The sequence below is a fragment of the Melozone crissalis genome, unplaced genomic scaffold (assembly GCF_028551555.1).
Source record: "Melozone crissalis strain CALT ecotype California unplaced genomic scaffold, PUWL_Pcris_2 ptg000056l_1, whole genome shotgun sequence".
NCBI lineage: Eukaryota > Metazoa > Chordata > Aves > Passeriformes > Passerellidae > Melozone > Melozone crissalis.
The window spans coordinates 5,242,166-5,260,861 of record NW_026535834.1 but is presented as its reverse complement, the minus strand read 5'-3'; the positions used below and the strand labels follow the sequence as shown (position 1 = coordinate 5,260,861).

Here is an 18,696-nt window from a genome sequence, read left to right as displayed (position 1 = left end):
TGAGCATTGTGAATGTGCTTGGGATGGTGTTGAGTGTTGACTTTTAGAACTGCCTTCTGATCCCCTACCTTGGTTTGATCAAGCAGCAGTAAATAGCAAAATCTCCAGTATTTACCCTAGGACATGACTAACATCCAAATTGTCATTTGTTCTCAATGTGCTCTTTTGAGAAGCCACTGACTGAGGACGTGCAAGAGCAAGGACATGCACAGCTCAGGCTCTGGACTAACCCACCCTCATTCCCCTGAGCATTTCTCCCCCTCAGGCTCTGGACTAACCCATCCTCATTCCCCTGAGCATTTCTCCCCCTCAGCTCCTTGGGCTTGGTGGGAGGCGAGTCAGACCTTTCTCAGATTGCCTTGATCTGGAAGTGGGTGGCTCTGGAGTCCTCCAGGGCCTGCATGAGCATCACCCTGAGCTACAGATCCAGGCAGGAACAGTTTTTGGAGGCTGAGTGCTTGGGGGCTCTGGGATGCTGCTCCAGGGCCAGTCTGGTTATCAGCAGGGCTATTGGTCAGCATGGGAAGGTGGCTGGAAACACAGCAAATAAATAAAAGCAAGCTCAGCTGTGGTGTCAGCAGCAAGTCCTGCTGCTGCTGTCATGGGATGATGCATCCCAGAGGGACTGGGCTCCCGAGGAGGCGCCATGAGCCGGTGGGCAAAGCAACAGGGGGAGGCAGAGACCTGGCTGTGCACCCTGCTTGTGCCACCCACCCTGCACAGCCCCGGGCACATCACCTCACCTCCCTCCCTCCCCTCCTGCCTCCTCCCATCCCTGTGAGCCTCAGGGGCTGCACTTACGGCTGCAGGCAGTGCAAGGGATACCGTGAACATGGAATTCACTGCCTGCCAGCGCGCAGAGCAGGACGGAAAATGATGCGGTGTAACATTCTGGGAGTCCTTTCCTAGCACAAGGTCTGTCACAAAGCACTTTGGCTGCCACAACAAAGCTTATTGATCAGCCTCAAGTGTTTCAAATTGGGTCTTTCTGCCCGAGAAGGAGCAGGATGGAGAACTGAAGCACTTACAGGGGAGAATATCATACATGAGTTATTGAGTAACCATCAGCACGGCTCCAGGGCTGCTCTGTTCCTCCGGACTGAATGCAACTTCTGAGCATTTTATCTCTTTTCTTCAGCGTTTTCAGGCTTGTGCCAGCTTCTGTAGCATATAAACTAGGTGCTATTTTTATTGAATCTGGCTTTAGTGCTGTAGATTTTTCACATGTGTGTTGGTTTTTTATTGTTGGTCTCATTCCTGAACTTTCTGGCACCTCTAAGTGTGAAATCGGTTATGTGCACGTTGCTTGGCAGATGAATTCCTATTTCTGGGAATCATTTTCCTTCTGAAATGTATTTTTATATTAAAAATGTGATCTGTATCCATATACTGGCCTAAGATTCCAGCCCAGAGGTTTCTGCAGCCAGAGATCACCACAACAGGGGATGCAGCCTGGAAGGAGACCTCTGCTTCCCAAGCTGTGAGTACTCATATTAAAATCTTGTTTTACTGACCCAACCTCTGCCTTTTGGAGCAGCAAAATCCCCTTCTGATCTGGCACCAGGGAAAAATCAAGACAAATATAGAGGATAATAAGTGACGTCTTCCAGCAATGTCTCCCTGCTGGATCAAGAGAAACCACCCATCTCCTGAGCCTTCCCACCACCAGCTCCATCCCAGCTACTGCCTTGGCAGCTCCCCCTCCTCCCTGCAGCACCCCAGGCCCTGTGGGAAAGGCAGGGGCTCAGGGATCCGGCTGCCCACCCTTCCCAAGGTGCTGTCCCCCCTTTTTCCATCCGTGCACAGGCTGCCAGGGAGGAAGGAGCCGTGGCTGTGGGTGGTTTTCTCGCCCAGGGTGACCTGGAGCACATCTGCGGAGCGCTCCAAAGCAGCAGGAATGCGCTCCGTTAGGACATGATTCATCCTGCATACCGCATGGGTGGCTGCTCAGGGAGAATTTGGCCATTTGCATACGCTGCCGAGAGACCTTCCCCTTCTCCTCCTTGTTCCCAAAGCCCTGTGCTTCATCCAGAGCCCCTCTGGGGGCTGCACAGCCACAAATCCCTGCCCTGGGCATTGCCCTGGCAGTAATGCTCCTGGAGCACCTCATGGTAAGGCAGAAGCTGCTCCAGCCAGGTCGAAGGATGGCTTTCAATCCTCAGCAAAGCTGGGACGGAGCTGCTGCTCGGGGATCAGTTTGGGATTTGCTCTCTGCAGGCAGGAAAATCCCATCCTGGTTCTGCTCAGGCAAAGGGAGTGCCGCGAACACACTGAGCCAAGCGCCCGCTTCTGGGAAGGAAACAGGAATTGGGCAACCAGGCAACTGGCTCTGGCTTAGGGCTGCTCCAGGGTAGCTGGATTATTTACTTGGGCAGCTGCAGAGCCGGATCAGCCTGGAGAAATGAGGGAGATGCTCCCCGGGCTGGGAGGGGATCCCTGCGCTTGGCCAGCGGAGCTGCGATCCCTGGGAAAGGGGGAGGAATGGTGAAAAACAACAAGGTCATGTCCTAAAACACCCAGGTAACATCTTAAAACACCAAGGTAATGTCTTAGCAAGTATAAAAAACACAAATTTCATGTCATTAACTCTATCTATTAAAAAAAAAGAACCAACTCCCAGACCTCACCTTGCTTCTTCTGGCCTAAACCCAGCTTAAAGGGATGGAAGGGTGTTTTCCTGCTGGCTGTTAATTATGTCTAATGTATCTAAAGCTTCAGTGAGGGAAACTATTTCACCTGCACAGATTAGTCTATTTGGATTTATTGTCCTTCATTTTGGCACCAAAATGGTAACCAGGCAATGCTGGTACTTGGAAGGCAGATCTGAAGTAATATGGTAATGTGCTTAAATCCTTTAATATCAGGGGAACACAGCATTTCAAGCTGTTCTCAAAAGGCTGCCAAAACCATGTCTGACACTGTGTGAAACATTTTAAAGAAAAATTTCAACAAATAGGAATTTAGCAAATAGGAGTACACCTACCCAAAAAAAGCCCCTGACACAGAAAGCATGCCAAAGTCATGGGAACCACAAGTAAACACTGACTAGTCCTAACTAGCAGGTGGAAGTAGATTTTAATAATATCTAACTAATTACAGTACAAATTCGGTTTGAGACAGAAATAGGTTCAATATGAGGTATAAGATTTATGTTTTTTAATTTAGTATTTAAGAATTCTGACAAAACCCCCTCAAGTCGACAGAAAGTCTCATTCTTGCTTAAATAGGGTGCAGATCAAATCCCTGGCAAGCAAAGACACTCCCAGTTGCCATCACCTTTCATGATGAGTCATTAGAAGCCAAGTTTCTACTTCAGATTGCTTTTCCAACTCAAAATTCAAAGCCCTCACACGACATCCAAACAGAAATATTTACACAAGATGTGTATAAATATAAAGTTTATTCAGTATAGTGTTTAGAAAAATAAGTTCACATCATCTCAGAATACAAATAAAACACTTAATTGTCCAGGCACAAACCCCTATTACAGTACAACAAACATACATACTTTAGATCTCTTTGGTTGGGTAATTAAGCACAGATTTGTTTGATGATACACTCTGGGGCAGCATCACCTAACAGTGCAGTAAAGTTCTTGATTATTCCCTCCTCTAACACGTACATTCTGCTTCAATTTAATATTTGTTGTAAGGCACAATAAAACCCATACTGGAGAAATAACTGGTTAGTTCTGGACAAACAGTACATGCAGCAAAAGAACAAACATCCTCTGAATGGGAATCCTGAAAGCCGGAAGATTCACCCCCTCCTTGAGTTCAGAAATTTAAGAAGCAAGTTTTAAATTATATGAAACATACAACTAAGGTACAAAATATCCTTCAAGATAATAACTGCTAGGAGATACAGGAAGACTTCAGGCATCCTTGCTTTTAAAGATATCATTATTTTTGTTTTCAGAATTATAACATTACTATTTTTTGGGATGATTTGACATTCTTCTCGACCACAAGCACTGGGCAGTTCATGTCCCCAGAGCCCTGCACACAAATCTCACATGATACTGGAGGGATGCACCCCCCCCTTGTTCATCTGCCCTTGCTGAGGAAAGTGCACAGACACTGGAAATCTATGTACATGAAAAGCTCCTGTGCACACAGGGCCAAATTCCACCCTGAATTATTTAACTGAAAATCATCACTGAGGTGGTTTTACATGATTTGAAGTCAGAACCTGTCCATTACTGTCATCAGTCTCAGACTGAGAGCAGCAATGACAGTTCCAGACTCACCTCTGGGTGAAGCCACTTTCTGATTGAGTCTTCCTGAATCCACAGGGAGGGGAAAGCAGTAAATGGGAAGAGGTATTTGCTTCGATAAACTGTGACTGTTTGGTTCTACCCAAGTGCCAGCCTTGTGCTCTGGTTTGTGCTGCCACTGTGTACTGGGCCAAATCCATCCCTGATCTAACACCAGTGAAATGAATGGACCATATTCCCAGCTGGCAAAAAAGGACATTAAAGTCAATGGAAATGTGCTAGCTTAGCCTAGCTGAGGACCTGGCCAATGCATGTCTGTGATTTACATTGCTGAAATGTCCTTGCAGGTAAGACCACAGGGATAATGCTGCAAATAGTCCACACAGAGCATTCAATTCATTGTGTTTCTGGTTTTCTGCAAAACTCTGGGTGAAACAGAGGCAGCTTTAATCAAAAGTAGTAAAGAAGAGAGGGGTTTTTAACATCATGCTTTGTTAAGAATTTCCTTAGGCATATTTTTCAAAGCTGAGTCTGGGACTAGTAAAGCAGTAGAATTTGGCAATGTTTTCTGTAAGATTTCCAGTGGACTTAGAAGCTACAAACATATGTGAAATGATCCTTTACTCTCATCCATAACAGAGAGGGAGGGAAAAGAAGGAATGTGTATGCCAGGTAGACATACCATCCATTTAAGTAACAGAATGTGATAATAAGGGCTGTCTGTGGGGCTTGGACACTCACTGCCTTCCCATGTGTGGGAGATCAGCATTCAAATCCCCTAAACACCACGTAAAAATCCTTGCTTTGGGAGTCAGTGGAGCAATGCCTTATTTACAGCAGCCAAAGATCTGGCCCTGGACACTTTTTGGGGCTTTGAGTACTGTCTATTGAGAGCAGTGAGCCTGCCTGCCTGAGGGCCACAAAATAAAAACTTACCCTTGTAAGGAATAAAAACTACTTATTTAAATTTCTATTTTAAACACACTGTACCGTGCAATGAGTCTTTATATTGTGCATATGTACCTGCAGGAAACATGAGGTTATAACTATGTTATCTGGAGGGAATGACACTTATTTTCAATGGGAGAAAGAAAGAAAGAGTAAAAGATAATAGGAAGTTACTCGATATCTGGAAGACTAGAATAGATTAATCTCACTTTGTCCCAAAACACTGCTTTTATGTACATCCTCCACTCCAACTGGAGAGTGGGAAGTCTCCTATTAGAAGTACCAGACACTCCAAGAAACGTGCCACTGTAACAACATACACAGTTTTTCACATCAACTGTGCTGCAAAGCCATGGAATTCAGAGCCTCACTAACACAACAAATGCAAAGAAGGAAAAATTAAAAATAAAGTAACAGGTACTGTTGTAACACCACAGTCTCTTCAATTATGAGAGATGATCACACCAACAACTGCTCTGAAATATTCCCTAGCTTGCCTCCAAATATAGTCTGAGCTTCACAGACCAAATGTTAATCCACCATCAACTCCTTCAGAGCCAAGCACACGTTCTCCATTAAAATAATAGCGATAGGGGGCATTTCTAATTTTCCAAATGGCTGAATGATTTCATGCAAAGCATATACAGCTACTGTCATCACCACCTTAGTTACATGGGTGCAGAAGAGGTGGGAAACAGACAGCTCATGCTGGGGCCCAGCAAACAGATAAACAAGCAGAGTGGTTGGGAGAACTCTGGACTATCCGATTCCCTGCTCACACGGAACGTCAGGGAAAGCTGTGCCAGGGGAACATACAGCTCCATGTCCTGCTTGTGATAATCTCTGCTTTAAAGCACTTGCCTCAAACCCCCTGCTTGCCTGGGAGCACGTGGGGACAGCCAACTGCTGATGGGCTGCTCCCGCCTGCGGAGCGTCAGCGGCTCCGTGCAGCTGCAAGCGCTGCCCTTGCGCTCTCCTCCTTCCCTTTCCTGCCCTTCTCCCTGCAGCCCTGGCTCACAGCACGGGCTCCAGTGCACACTGACAGAGCTCAGCCTCAAGGTTCCACAGAAATCCTTGCAAAATAGGCAATATAGTGCAAAACCACAACGAGAATGCCGATGCCGTGCTCACGGTGCACAGAGAAACCTTCATTCCCAAAAGCTTTCCATGGAACCAGTTAAAACCAAGACAAACACACTGGGATATGCCACCTTAATTATCTTTCCTTTCCATTTTCTTTTTGTCCTTTACAAGTGATCTTGTTCTGTCCTGAGCCTGCTTCAGAGCCCACAGAAGCTCATGAAAATGTTTCCTATTGCCTTCCAAAGGCTTTGGAGGAGGCCCCTGATGAGGATGAAGACATGCTTTAGTTATTTTATATATTCACATCAAGATAAAATACAACAAAACCAAATCCACCAGCATTAACAGCATGTCACTTCTGTACATCTGAATTCTTACTGTTTTAAAGCTATAAGGATGTGCTTTTCCATGCCACAAAAATAGGAGGAAAGGTTCAGATCTGCTCCACCTGGCTCCAGGGAGAAAGGTGTGGGCACCATCCCCAGCCAGGCAGGGACCTCGGCTGCTGCAGCTCCCACCACAGCTCCCAGGCTGCTTCTCCTGGAGGATATTCAAAAACACACACTCAACTGCACTCCTGGATGGGGGCCTTGCTGCACCAGCAGCTGAAGCTGTCCCACATGGGCTCTTTGGCCAATTTATGAACACAGGGTTCCCTTCCTTGCCTTGCCCATCCAACCTTTCCTGCTCATCTCACAGAGCCAAGAGCTCAACCCTGTGGTCCCCTCCTGCTGATGTGGGGCAGAAGGACCCATCCTTGCCCCTCTGCACTGCCAGGAAATGTCACCCACCATGTCCAGAAGCCTCTCAAACCTCTTCTTACTCGTGCAAGCAGGGGCACCCAAAGTCAGGGGGTCTACTTGCAGAAGTAAGGCATCAGGATTTGGCCCTGAGGACGGATATCTGCAAATCAGTGTTTTTATTCCTCCTGCCACTGTGCTTTAGTAACAAAGATAAGGCCACTAGGAAGAAAGGCACGTGGAATTCTGTAAAAAATACACAAAAGGGTTCAACTAAATCGCAAAGTACTAACAAAACAAACAAAAAAAAAAAGCCCTGAACACAAAGACAGAGGGGGTAGAAACAGTGACCTCCTGGGTTTGTGAGACTGGGAATTAATTTTCTAGTTTCAGTGTGATTAACATTTTACTTTTACAGTCTATTGCTTGAAAAAAAAACTACAAAAAAGTAAAACCTTGTCAGAAATAACTACGCTTACTTCCTGCTCAAACAATAAAATAAATTAAACAGCCAGAAAACGTTTTCCTTTTCAATGCATTGTGTCTAAAGTGAAAGGGAACATAAACCATAAATAAAATCCATTGTACTAATTAAAAAAAGTCTCCTTTATAAGAACTGAAACAATATTTACATTCATACTGGATAGAAAGCTTCTGAATTGCATAATTAGAGTTTCAAACGACGCTTTTTCTGGTGCACTGACAAAATGCTAGCTGTAGCATTTAGAAACCTGTACATGATTGATGTGAGACTTTTGGTTTAAATGGAAGTCTGCTGGAAAATAAGCAAACATACCAGTAACAATATTATGATTTTGTTTTGTTTCTTAACCTCAAACAACATAAAAGTAGCCAGAGAGGTATCGTCTAGAGTTCCTCAGAAATCTCTCAATGCCCATGGACTGGAAGTAAACAGAAAAAAAAAAAAAGTCTGCATTGTTTCTACCGTTTTGGAGTGAGATTTTTGTTTTCCATCTGAAGCTAGGAGTGTATACTTACTGTTAAGAGTATGTTGTACTATGGAGAGTCTAGTTAAATTTTCAGGGTAGTATCTGGTAGCCAAACCTGTACCCGTTCCTCAGTACTTGCCCTGGCCATTTCCTTTCTCCTTTAACCTGTTTAAAAGAGAATACTGCATGCAAACCAAGCGTGGCAACCTAATTCCATTGCTGGAGATTCCTCTGTACATTGATTCAGACCACTTAAATGTTCTTCTGGTTTCTAAAAATGAAAAAAACCCCACCAAACAAAAAAAAACCCACAAACACCCCACTAGGTGTTTGTTAGGGCCTCAACAGGAGACTTATCTATTAAAACAGAAAGCAAGAAAAGAAAGAAGCTACAAGTCTTGCATAACTTCATCCATCTGAACTGTCTGCAGTTTGGCAAGTTCTTTTTTGTCCGTTTCCAGTTCTTCACATACCGTGTCAACCATGTTGCTCATAACATACTTAGATTTGGAATCCAGCATCATTAAATTGCCAGTTGACTTGCTCTCAGAATTAGGCAAGAAATTCTCTTTGACATCAGGTACAGCTTGCAGAACCAACCTGTGCTCTCTGCCAAAATCCTGGTGCACTTGTGCAGGGGGGTGGCTGACACGGTCTGCACTGGCTGAAACGATTTCTCCAAGCACGGGCTGTGCTGTGGAAATGGACAAGAGATCCTGACTGGTGATGAGGGGACAGTTCTGGAGGGTTGCATAGTTAGTGTTGCTGATAGATATCACTGTAGAGGTACTGGTCACGGGTGAAGACATGGCCTGGCTCTCTGAGATACCAGAGCTCAGTTCTGCAGCATTTAAAAGAGTCGGTGGAGTGAGGGAAAAATTGTGTGAGGGCGTTACATTCACTAAGGAGGAGGCCAGGGACTGCAGCCCTGCACTGGATATATTTTCAGAAGACATGTTGACGCTCAGTTGTGTGTTCTGACTGACTGGCATCAGCTGAGAAAACACCAGGCTTCTTTCCAGTCCTTCTTGCTTGACAGATCCTACAGCCTGGCCCGAGTTGGGAACTGTATAAACCACTGCACTCGGAGTGAGGGGGCTGAAGAAAACCTTTCCTTGCTGCACTGTTGAAGATTCAGTCGTGAAAGTTCCTCCATCAGATGTGCTGGGGTTTGCTGAAACATTACCTAGAGAAAGGAAAGCAAAAGAAAAGAAAACAGAGTTATGCAGTCCTGGTCTTTTTTACCTTCGCAGTATACACACACACTAATATTTCATGCAACACTGCAGAGCAATTTTTGTAGCAGGTGAGAGAAAACTTGCTGTAAAGAAATCAATGCTGTTAAAAGAAGTTGCTTCTAGAAAGTTAAAAAAAAAAAAAGAAAGAAGTTTCTGATATATTAGATTAGGTATCTTTCAGACTCTCATTAAGGAGCAAACAGTCCCCAGCCATGTGACTGAAATGAATGTGCTTTGGCCTTCACTAGTTGCCACCACTCAATTTCCATCTAAGAATAGAAGCATGAAAAGCCATTAAAGATAGTTCAGTGACAGACTACAGCTTGTGTGTGGGAACTGGAGACACGTCACATGAAATCCACTGCTGCTGGGGAGAACCTGCCCGAGCCAACGCTCACAGAAAACACGAAAAACCGGTAATTTCTATTGGTCTGACTCGGTAATAATCCTCAAGCACTCAGCTCTACTCCCTTTCACCTTGCTTTTTTGTGTTTTTCTGAAATCCTAATCCTGCCACATCCACCATGCTGTGAAAAGCCACCCAGCACTGCCTGCCCTTGCTGAGAGCCATGGCACTGCTCGTGTGATGTTGCAGTGAGCCAAAGCAGGGAGAGGTGGCCAGAGATGACCTGAAGTTGTTTTCACTGGACTTGCCATGTCAGTTGTCATTATGGTAATTCCTAAAATAAGAAATACTGGCTCTTGGGACTGAGTCCCACTTGGAACACCTCTCTTTCTCAAAAGCAGTTTAATGATAAGAGATTACAGTTAGACACAGCTGAATATTTTAGAGCAGCACTGAAGATGAATTTCTCACATGGGGAATATTTTAATTCCCTATTAATTTTGGTTAATCAATTATGATTCTTTGAAAGATGTTATGCATATGGGTAAACTAGAATAACAAAGCCAGGTAACTTGAAGTTACCTGTCAGTATTATTTACTGGCTTACTTGAAATAGCCTGCAGCATGCTTCACTTGGAATAGGCAGCCAGCTATCCATCCAAGACAAGCAGAACTTTTCCCTGCACCAAAGATATGGTGGATCACTCTCCAGTGGGCAGTCAGTACTTTTAACAATGGGAAAAACGGTCAGAGAAGAGCTTATTATGAATCTTAGGACTTTCAAACACAATAGTCCTACAATACTTAAAAGGACAGAACTTCTTTCTCACCTTTGCTGGCTGTTAGTTTATGCCTTGGAGCATGTGGATTAAGTGGCTTTAGTAATTACAGGTGGCATTCAGTTTAAGCAAGATTAAAGAGAGAAGACATTTAGTCTACGTGCCAATAACTTCCAGTGCCTGTGAGTGCCATATTTTAGGACCTTATAATTGTGCACCCATTTGAAAAGTGGTTGCACAGCTTCACTGTTCCTCTCTGTGCTTCAGCAAGAACAATTCACACCCTATACACATTAAATTCAAAGAAGCACATGAGCATAATTTGACTTTCATTACAGTATTTACAGCTCCTGAAACTAGAGAGAATCATTCCAGTTTAATGACTTTCATAATCAAATAAATATAGTGGCCAATGAGTACCAAAGATGTTCAGCTGTGCTTTTTAACTGATCTGCTTCAAAAAAGGGATCCAGAACTAGGTTTGTGCTCCCCGGGATTCTTCCTGGCCAGCTGCAAGATTCAGGCTATGGTATGCTAAGACCAACTCTAAAGCAAACTTGGGGAGGAGCCTGCACACTTGGCACATGAACCTGTGATGACATATTTCCCTTGGACTGAGGGCAGCTTTATCCTCACATTTTATATCTACGAGCTAGTGCTTACTTCTATTGTTCCCCTCAAGTTTAATCTTTCTTAATTATGGAACAGAAAACATACAAGCAACTGCTCGGTCTTGTTGTGTCTACAATAATTCAAAATGTATTTTTGTGAAATGCTTTTGTTAAGAAAACAAAAAAACAGAACAACCACCACAAGAACAACAAGGGTAACAATTTCCAGCTGCCATAATTTTCATTTTTATGAACCTTCTCATTAAAAGAATTCAGTGGCAAATGGGGAATATTTTGAATTACTGAAACATGTAAAATTTACAGATATTTGTGAAGACTCCTATCACAGACTTCTGTGAACAGCATGAGATGAAAGGGGTGTAAATTACTAGACCTCCTTCCATGCTCTTAACAGAGCAGCTCAGCTTCATCTAACAATCTGCCCATGAGCATAACTCACTATAAAGGAAGGCAAACAGTATTATTTGATGTTCTGTGCATGGCCACGACTGAGATACCTTGTTGATACTTTGGAAGAAAAGGACCATAGCCTCTAAAATGCTAAACGCGCCTGATTTCAACTTTTCCTCACACCTCTTAGTGCAAGAGGCAAAGCTTTTACCTTGTGAAGCTGCCACAGAAACTGGAGGCAGCTGCAGAGAAGAAAAACCAATGCTTCCGTTCAGCAGCTGGCCATTTGTTCCTGAATTGGGGATCTGGACAATGCCATACTGGTTTATTTGGACAGGAGCAGTAAAAGTAACCACGGAGCCTCCATCCTGGGAAGCAGCAGTTTCCACGCCTTCCCTTTTCACCTCTGAGCTCGGTATCAATCCTGGGAAAGTGACTGGGATGTTGCTAGGGCTGAAGGCTGCTGTGGCATTGGGGACTGAAGCCTGAAGGAGTTTGAAGTCTTTGACATCTTCTGAGGACGATGAGGACAGTATGTCAGTGATGGACACCCCGTTGCTCACGACGCTGGCCGCAGTTTTGGGCGAATTTAAGGTAACAGTCTGCGAAGTGCCCACGCTGAGTCCATTGAGTATGACACTGTTGGGTCCCTGAAGAAACGAGCTACCATTCAGGAAGACAGGAGAGGTACTGGCAGGCATGAGGTTCCCGTTCAACAAGACGCCGGACGAACTCAAGGCTATTTTAGTGTTTCCAAGCTGCTGCATGTAGACAGGCTCCATGTGGCCGGGAAGGCTGAGGCTGGTAACGCCGTCGGATGAGCTGGAGAGTGGATGGGGAGATAAATCCTCCCGCCCCTTACTGGATTCATCTTCTGTGCTAGGGTTGCCATCTGACTCGCTACGGGAAAAGATGGAGAGATGACATTGCATTACCATGGCGTACAGGATCTCTGCAGCAAAGGGGACTTCTTGCTTTAACATAAGTATGTGAGAGTTTCCACGAACAATTTTTTAATGTGTTTTGCCTTTACGAGGCACTTTAAACGAATATTTAAGGCAAGGGAGGAGTTTTCTTAGAATAGAACACATCAAACCAAACACTCGCCCAAAGGAGAAACTTTACAGACTGGGTTATGGAGTTGTAAATAAATTCCTCCACCCCGGCGACCGAAGGGGGCTGCCTGGGCCCGGGGTGCCCACACGTGTGAGACGGGCCGCGGCCATTTGGCAAAGCGCTGGGAGGTGAGGCAGGGCCGGGCAGCGCCGCCAGACGCTGCGGGCTCAGCCTGGCGCCCCGGGCCCGGGGAAAGGGGCAGACCCCGGCCCGCGCTGCCCCGGTGCCGGCGGAGGCACCTCCGGCCGTGCCGGGGGGAGGGACGCAGAGATGGGGGGCGGCCTTTGTGCCTCCGCCCGGGGCTGCGCCGGGTTTTTTCGCTGACTGGTCCGCCCTCGGCTGCATTTTTCGGTCGCTCTCCCCTCCCTCCCCCCTCGGCCTTTGATGTGTCCCGCGGAGAGGGGCCGCGGCGGCACAATCGCGCCCTTGGTTGAGAAATGCCTTGGGGCCCCCTCCGCCGGCCGCTTTCCCTCCTTCTCTCCCCGCTCCCTTCCTCCCTCCCCTCCTCCCCGCGCTTTCTCCCCCCTTTCCCGTCCCTTCCCGGAGGAAGGCGGGAGCGGGGAGGTCACCTCCACCTGCCCGCGCCCCCGCCGCGGGGCGGGGGGAGCCGAGCCCGAGCCGCGGGCGGAGCGGGGCCGGGGCCGCTCCCGGGAGCCCCGGGAACCGGCCCCGCTCCCCCGCTGAAACCCGAGCCCGGCCCGCTCCCGAGTCAGGTTTCAAAACAGAGGGAGCGCCGGGACCCCGCGCGTCCTCCGGCCGTCAATGATTAACTCTGTCAGGCGCGACAATTGAATAAAAACAAGGAGCGGGGGGAACGAACACCCCCGTCCCGTCCCCTCCCGGGAGTCCGCCCCGCGGCTCCCCCGTGCCGGGAGCGGCTCCCCGGTGCCGGGAGCTCCCCCGGGAGCGCGGGCCGGCGGGTCCGGGAAGTTTCCCCGCGCCGCCTCGCACGCCCGGGCCGGGTGGGTGTGTTGGGAACGAGGGAGCGGGGAGGAGGAAGGAGGGGAGGACGAGGCGCACCGAAGGTAAGCGCCATGTTTGCAAGGGAAGAAAGAGCCGGGAGAGGGAAAGGCAGGCGGGAGAGGGGGCGGGGAGGAAAAGTTTTCCCTCACCTTTTGGACTGGGTCTCGGAAGGGTTGCGGTCCCGCTGCCTGCGGTTCTTGAACCAGTTGCTGACCTGGGTGAGGGACAGCCCGGTGATCTTGGCCAGGTTGCGCTTCTCGGCGGGCGAGGGGTATCGGTTCTGCTTGTAGAGCTCCTTGAGCGCGTTGCGGGACTTCTCCTTGAAGCAGTAGACCGTCTCCTCGCCGTCCCAGATGGTCCTGGGCAGGGGGTATTTCCTCCGCAACCTGTACTTGTCCACCGCCCCCAAGGGTCTGCCCCGGGCTCGCTCCGCCTCGGTGTAGCGAGCTTTGTACCAGAGCTCCTGCAGCAGCGGGTGGTTGGAGGAGTCGAAGTTGTGGCTCTCCAGGATGCTGTAGAGCTCGGCGTAGATGCCCTGGTGAAAAGCCACCAGCGCCCGGGCTTTCATCAGGCTCTCGTTGCCACGTAGCAGATCGCTCGGGGGCAAAGACCACAGGAACCTGGCCAGGCGGTCCAGGTTCCCACCTTGCTGCAGCGCCTCGCACACGCAGGCGACGTGGTCCGGCGAGAAAGCCAAGGGGGTCTGCGAGGAGGAGGAGGAGGAAGAAGAAGATGAAGAGGAGGGAGAGGAGGCAGCGTGGTGATTCCTGGCCAGGAGTTCCGTGTGGAGCAGTACCTGTTCCGCGGCTCCCTCCTCGCCGGCGGCAGCGGAGCCTGCATGCTCCATGGGGAACTGGGCAGCGGCGGGAGGGGGCGGCGGCGCGGGCCCGTCGGGGGCTTCGGAGAGCATTTCCATCACATTTTCCTCCTTGATCTCTACCGCGATCACGATGTCGTCCGTGGCGGGGGAGGCAGAAGACATGTTTCGGTTTGTTTTCCTTTTTTTTTTCTTTTTCTTTTTTTTTTTTTCTTGTGTGCTCTTTTTTTCCCCCTTCCTCCCTCCCCCCCCCCCACCACGTTCCCTTCTCCTCCTCTCCCCCCTTCCTATCTCTCTCCTCCTCCTGCTCTAGCCGATCAGGTTTCCCCCGGCCCCGCGGTGACCATCCGGGATCGCTGCTGTATCCCGGCCGCGCTCCGCCGCTCCCCCCGCCGCGACTCCCGCACCCGCCGCAAGACTATGTGGCCCCGCCCACCTCTGCCCCGGCCGCGCCCGCCCATTGGCTGCGCCGCGCCGGGAGGGCGGGGCTACGGCGTCTCCATGGCAACCGTCAATCAAGCGGCCGCGCTCCTCTCTCCGCTCCCCCCCCCTCTCATCCCCACCTGGAGCCCCCGGGGAGCGGTGGCTCCGTCACCTGCGGCTTTCCCTGGGAGGGAAAGGGTTAAATCGCTCCCGGTGCTGTCTGCTGTCCTTACTGGGGGTGAGGGAGTTTTGCTGTGTCCGCTTCTGGGCCCCTCACTTCAAGAAAGTCATTGAAGTGCTGGAGCGAGTCCAGAGAAGGGTAGCGGAGCTGGGAAGGGTCTGGAGCACGAGTGCTGTGGTGTGGGCAGCGCTTGAGGGAGCTGGGGGTGTTTTGCCTGGAGAAAAGGAGACTCGGGGTGATTTTATCGCTCTCTGTGACTCCCCGAAAGGAGGAGTAGCCAGGTGAGGGTCGGGCTCTGCTCCCGGGCTACCAGCGACAGGACGAGAGGACAGAGTCTTAGTGGAGGTTTAGGTTGGACACTAGGAGGAATTTCTCCGCAGAAAGGGTGATTAAACATTGGAATGGGCTGTCCAGGGAGGCGATGGAGTTACCATCCCTGGAGGCGTTTAAGGATAGACTGAACGTGGCACTTAATGCCATGGTGCGGTGGACACGCTGGTCTTTCCCGAAGTGATTGATTCCGTGCTTCCTCTTGGTTAGTCAGGGGTAGGTGTCTCCCGTCTCCCGCTGTTATACCCGGAGCTCTGGGGCCCGGACAGCGCCCGGACAGCCCCGGCGCTGCCCCCGGGCTCCTTCCCGCTAGGGCGGGCGGTGTCGGGGCCGGGCCCGGGCGGCGCACGGAACGCGCGGGGCGGCGCTGGGCGGCGGCGGGGCCGTTTGGCGGCGGCACCGGAAGGCGGAAGGCGCGGCGGGAGGAGGGAGGGGAGCGGGAGGAGGCGGCCATGGACGACTTGGGCTGCCCGCGGTGCAAGACCACCAAGTACCGCAACCCCTCGCTGAAGCTGATGGTGAACGTCTGCGGGCACACGCTGTGAGTGGCGCCGGGCCCGGGGGGAGCGGGGCGGTGGGGCCTGGGGGAAGGAAGGGGTCGCTCCCCCGGCCGGCCCGGGGGTGGCGGCGGCACCGGCTGTGCCAGAGCCGAGCGGCGCTTGCGGGGCGGCTCCGGGCCGGTCAGGCCGCCTTTCCTCCCCCGGAGGGTCCGTGCCAGCCCGGGCTGGCCCCGGTGTGGGTCTGGCTGCCCTCGGTGCGTTCTGTGCGGCGAAATTGCCGGGAGGGACCCGCGGGACGCGGCGGGAGCTCGGGACACGCTCCTGTCCCGCTCCGCTGCCGAGCTGCGGCGTGAGAAACGGGGAAAAATTACATTTCCCATGGAGTTAAACATTTATTGTTTAAAACTGTGCTGGAGTAGTAAAGAGTAAAGGTGTTTTGTTGTATTATTGTAATGTGTTAATTTTGCTGGATGAGGAGTGCTTTGGTGAAGGTTTGGTGCTGGTTTGAATGTTGGAAAATGCTCTTGCGAACCGGTGCTGATGGCAGTCTTAACTCATTCGTGGTTTTTCCTTTTTTGTTTTATTTGTTGTGTTTTTTATTTTTTCCCAAGACCAGTCATTACTTTTTTCCCTTTTCTCCCAAAACTCAGCTCTTAGATAGTACTCATCACTGGCTGTTGCTGATTTTAGTCACAGATAGTCTTGCTGATTTAAGTCACAAATAACCTGAACTCATTCACTTTCGGATCTGGAGACCATCCTTAGTTAGTGTGGAAGTTTGAAAGGCTGTGCTCTCAATTCTTTCTGGATGTACACCATACAAGGCCAGTACTGCAGTAGCAGGCCTTTAATATATTTTTTATTTTTGTCTTGTCATCTTTCCTGTGATGTGCATGTTTTTAAACCACGTGTGAACTGCATTGAAAAGATGCAGCCTGAGAGCTTTTGCTTGCCTTGGCACATTGCTGTAAGCGAACAGGATGAAGGAAGTCAATTATAAGGAAGGATTTATCTTGTCTTAGGAAAAAAATGTTACTTTTCATTCTGTTCCCTGCTCCTGTTCCCTTCCCTGGCCGTGGAGGTGCGGTGGTGTGGCAGAGGTGGCCTCGGCAGTGTCCCTTTGGTGGCAGCGGTGCCGGAGTTCCAGGGGTTTAGAGCGGTGCCTCAGTCTTGCATTGACCAAGGATCAAAGCAATGATCAGAGCGGTCCCCGTGTGCTTCCAGGCTCCTCCAGAGCCTCTTCCAGCAGAGGACAGCATGTCTCAGTTTGCTCTCCTGCTTTGCTTCTCTTGCTTTGGGCTTTTTTTGTAGCTGAGCTTTGCTGGAGACAATTAATGCTGTTTTCTGCTTTCCTGGCTGCAGTTGCTGACACCGTGTTTGGGGTTGGTATTCTTGTCTTGGTTCTTGTTTCTGCAGCCCAGCTCTTGTTGTTTGCATCTCTGTGTGGCAGAGCAGGAGCTCTGGGTTTGTTTTTGTTGCAATTAAGGACTCTCCATCTCAATGTGGTTCAAGTGTGCCACTTTTCTTCTGTGTTTTCCTTCCAAGAGCTCCCTCAGGGTTGTGGATCTATTATCGTTTCCATGCAGTGTTACAAAACCTTCATGCTGGAAGTTGTTTCTGAGTAATGGTTAATGAATTTCCATAGTAACTCATCTAGAAGCTCAGATGACCCACCTGTGAATCAAAGGAAGTAACTGACTTGTTCTCATAAATTCACATTTCAGTCACAAGGAAGGAATGTTTAATGAGCTGACATAAGTTTCTGATGGAGATTTATCCTTAGTCAGTCTATTTTGATATTTTGCAGTTGTTAACATTGAAAATGCTACTCCTAATTTCCAATCTAAATTTATTTGCTATAACTGAAGCATTTAAGAACTCTACATGAATTTTATGCACTTGTGAACTCTTTATTACTTCTCTTTTGTAGGAATGTCTGGAATACTTTGAGGGCTTTCTCTTTGGTTTTTCACTCTGAAGAAATCCCATTGCTTCAGTCTCCTCTCTTCAGTGACTTTTATGTCTTTTTTTTTTTTATTACACTTGGGGGTTATTCTCACTGGGGTTTTTTTAAGGCCTTTTCCACTTGGTTTGCATTTTATTGAAGCTGGACATGGTGTTCCATGTGAGTTATTAGTACAACAGCCAGACTCAAAATTATTTTGTGTTCTTCTCATTTTCTGTTCTTTTTCATTCTTTTCCTGCCTGCATTTCATCCAGGCAGGATGATGACTCTTGATGTATTTAGTTTTTTTGCAGTGATATATTTGATTTATATTGAACATAAATCCCAGATTCTTTAGCACTTTGCCACTCAGCACATTGTGGGCAGAACAGAATTCAAGCTTGCTTTCCATGTTATGTTGTACAGGTTATTATTATTATTATTATTATTATTATTATTATTATTATTATTATTACCACCTTTTTGCTCTGTTAGACAAATTTGTTACTTCAGGTGACTTTTATTTGCTTCAAGTGACTGTGGATTCTGAGCCCCTCCATCCAAGTTCTTGAAACTGTCTGAGGTTATTCTCTGTTAACATCCTGATATTTTCTGATGTGTAGTTTGTGGGCAGAATGTCTGGGAGATGTTGGAAATTGTTGCTTGTCACCATAACAAATCCAAGTGAGGCACAGCAAAATATGAAGTTGCCTGCAGTAAATTCATTGCTAAAAACCCTTTCCCCTGGTTACTTTCTGTAACAGTGGAGAATGTGAAAAGATTAAAGCCATGTGAATGGGCTTGCTACCAATTTTCTCTCAGACTGAAGTAATGATAGCTTATCTCTGGGTGTGGGTTTCTAATCATCTCTGAGTACTTCAGTATGTTCTGCTTTTGTTTAGATTGTATGGCTTTCAGTTTAACAGTGTCAAAAGTCCAGTTAAACCAAAACTATATAGCCTGTAGTTGCTGTTTCACTGCCTGTATTGTTACTGTGCCATTGGAGGGAATTATATTCCTTTGATGTGATTTGTTCCTAAGAAATTGTGTGTTGAATCTCTCTGTTCTGTTATCTGACATATACAGGAGATAGGTTCTT

The 18,696-nt window shown here is 48.3% G+C and overlaps 2 protein-coding genes across 2 annotated transcripts in view; one reads left to right on the top strand and one right to left on the bottom strand.

Annotated features, from left to right (window-relative positions):
* Nucleotides 1–8,326: 8,326 nt before the first annotated feature.
* SIX4 (SIX homeobox 4) lies at nt 8,327–14,383 on the bottom strand. The gene is made up of 3 exons (XM_054286775.1): nt 13,551–14,383; nt 11,534–12,222; nt 8,327–9,123 (listed from the first exon to the last, which is right to left on the bottom strand). Exons 1-3 carry the CDS (start codon nt 14,381–14,383, stop codon nt 8,327–8,329), a joined length of 2,319 nt encoding a protein of 772 aa, XP_054142750.1.
* Nucleotides 14,384–15,589: 1,206 nt separating this feature from the next.
* Nucleotides 15,590–18,696, top strand: part of MNAT1 (MNAT1 component of CDK activating kinase) — a 118,903-nt gene continuing 115,796 nt past the window's right edge. The window contains exon 1 of the mRNA XM_054286765.1: nt 15,590–15,693. Within this exon, the coding sequence (XP_054142740.1) occupies nt 15,605–15,693 (89 nt within the window). The 5' untranslated portion in view covers nt 15,590–15,604. The remainder of the gene's footprint in view (nt 15,694–18,696) is intronic.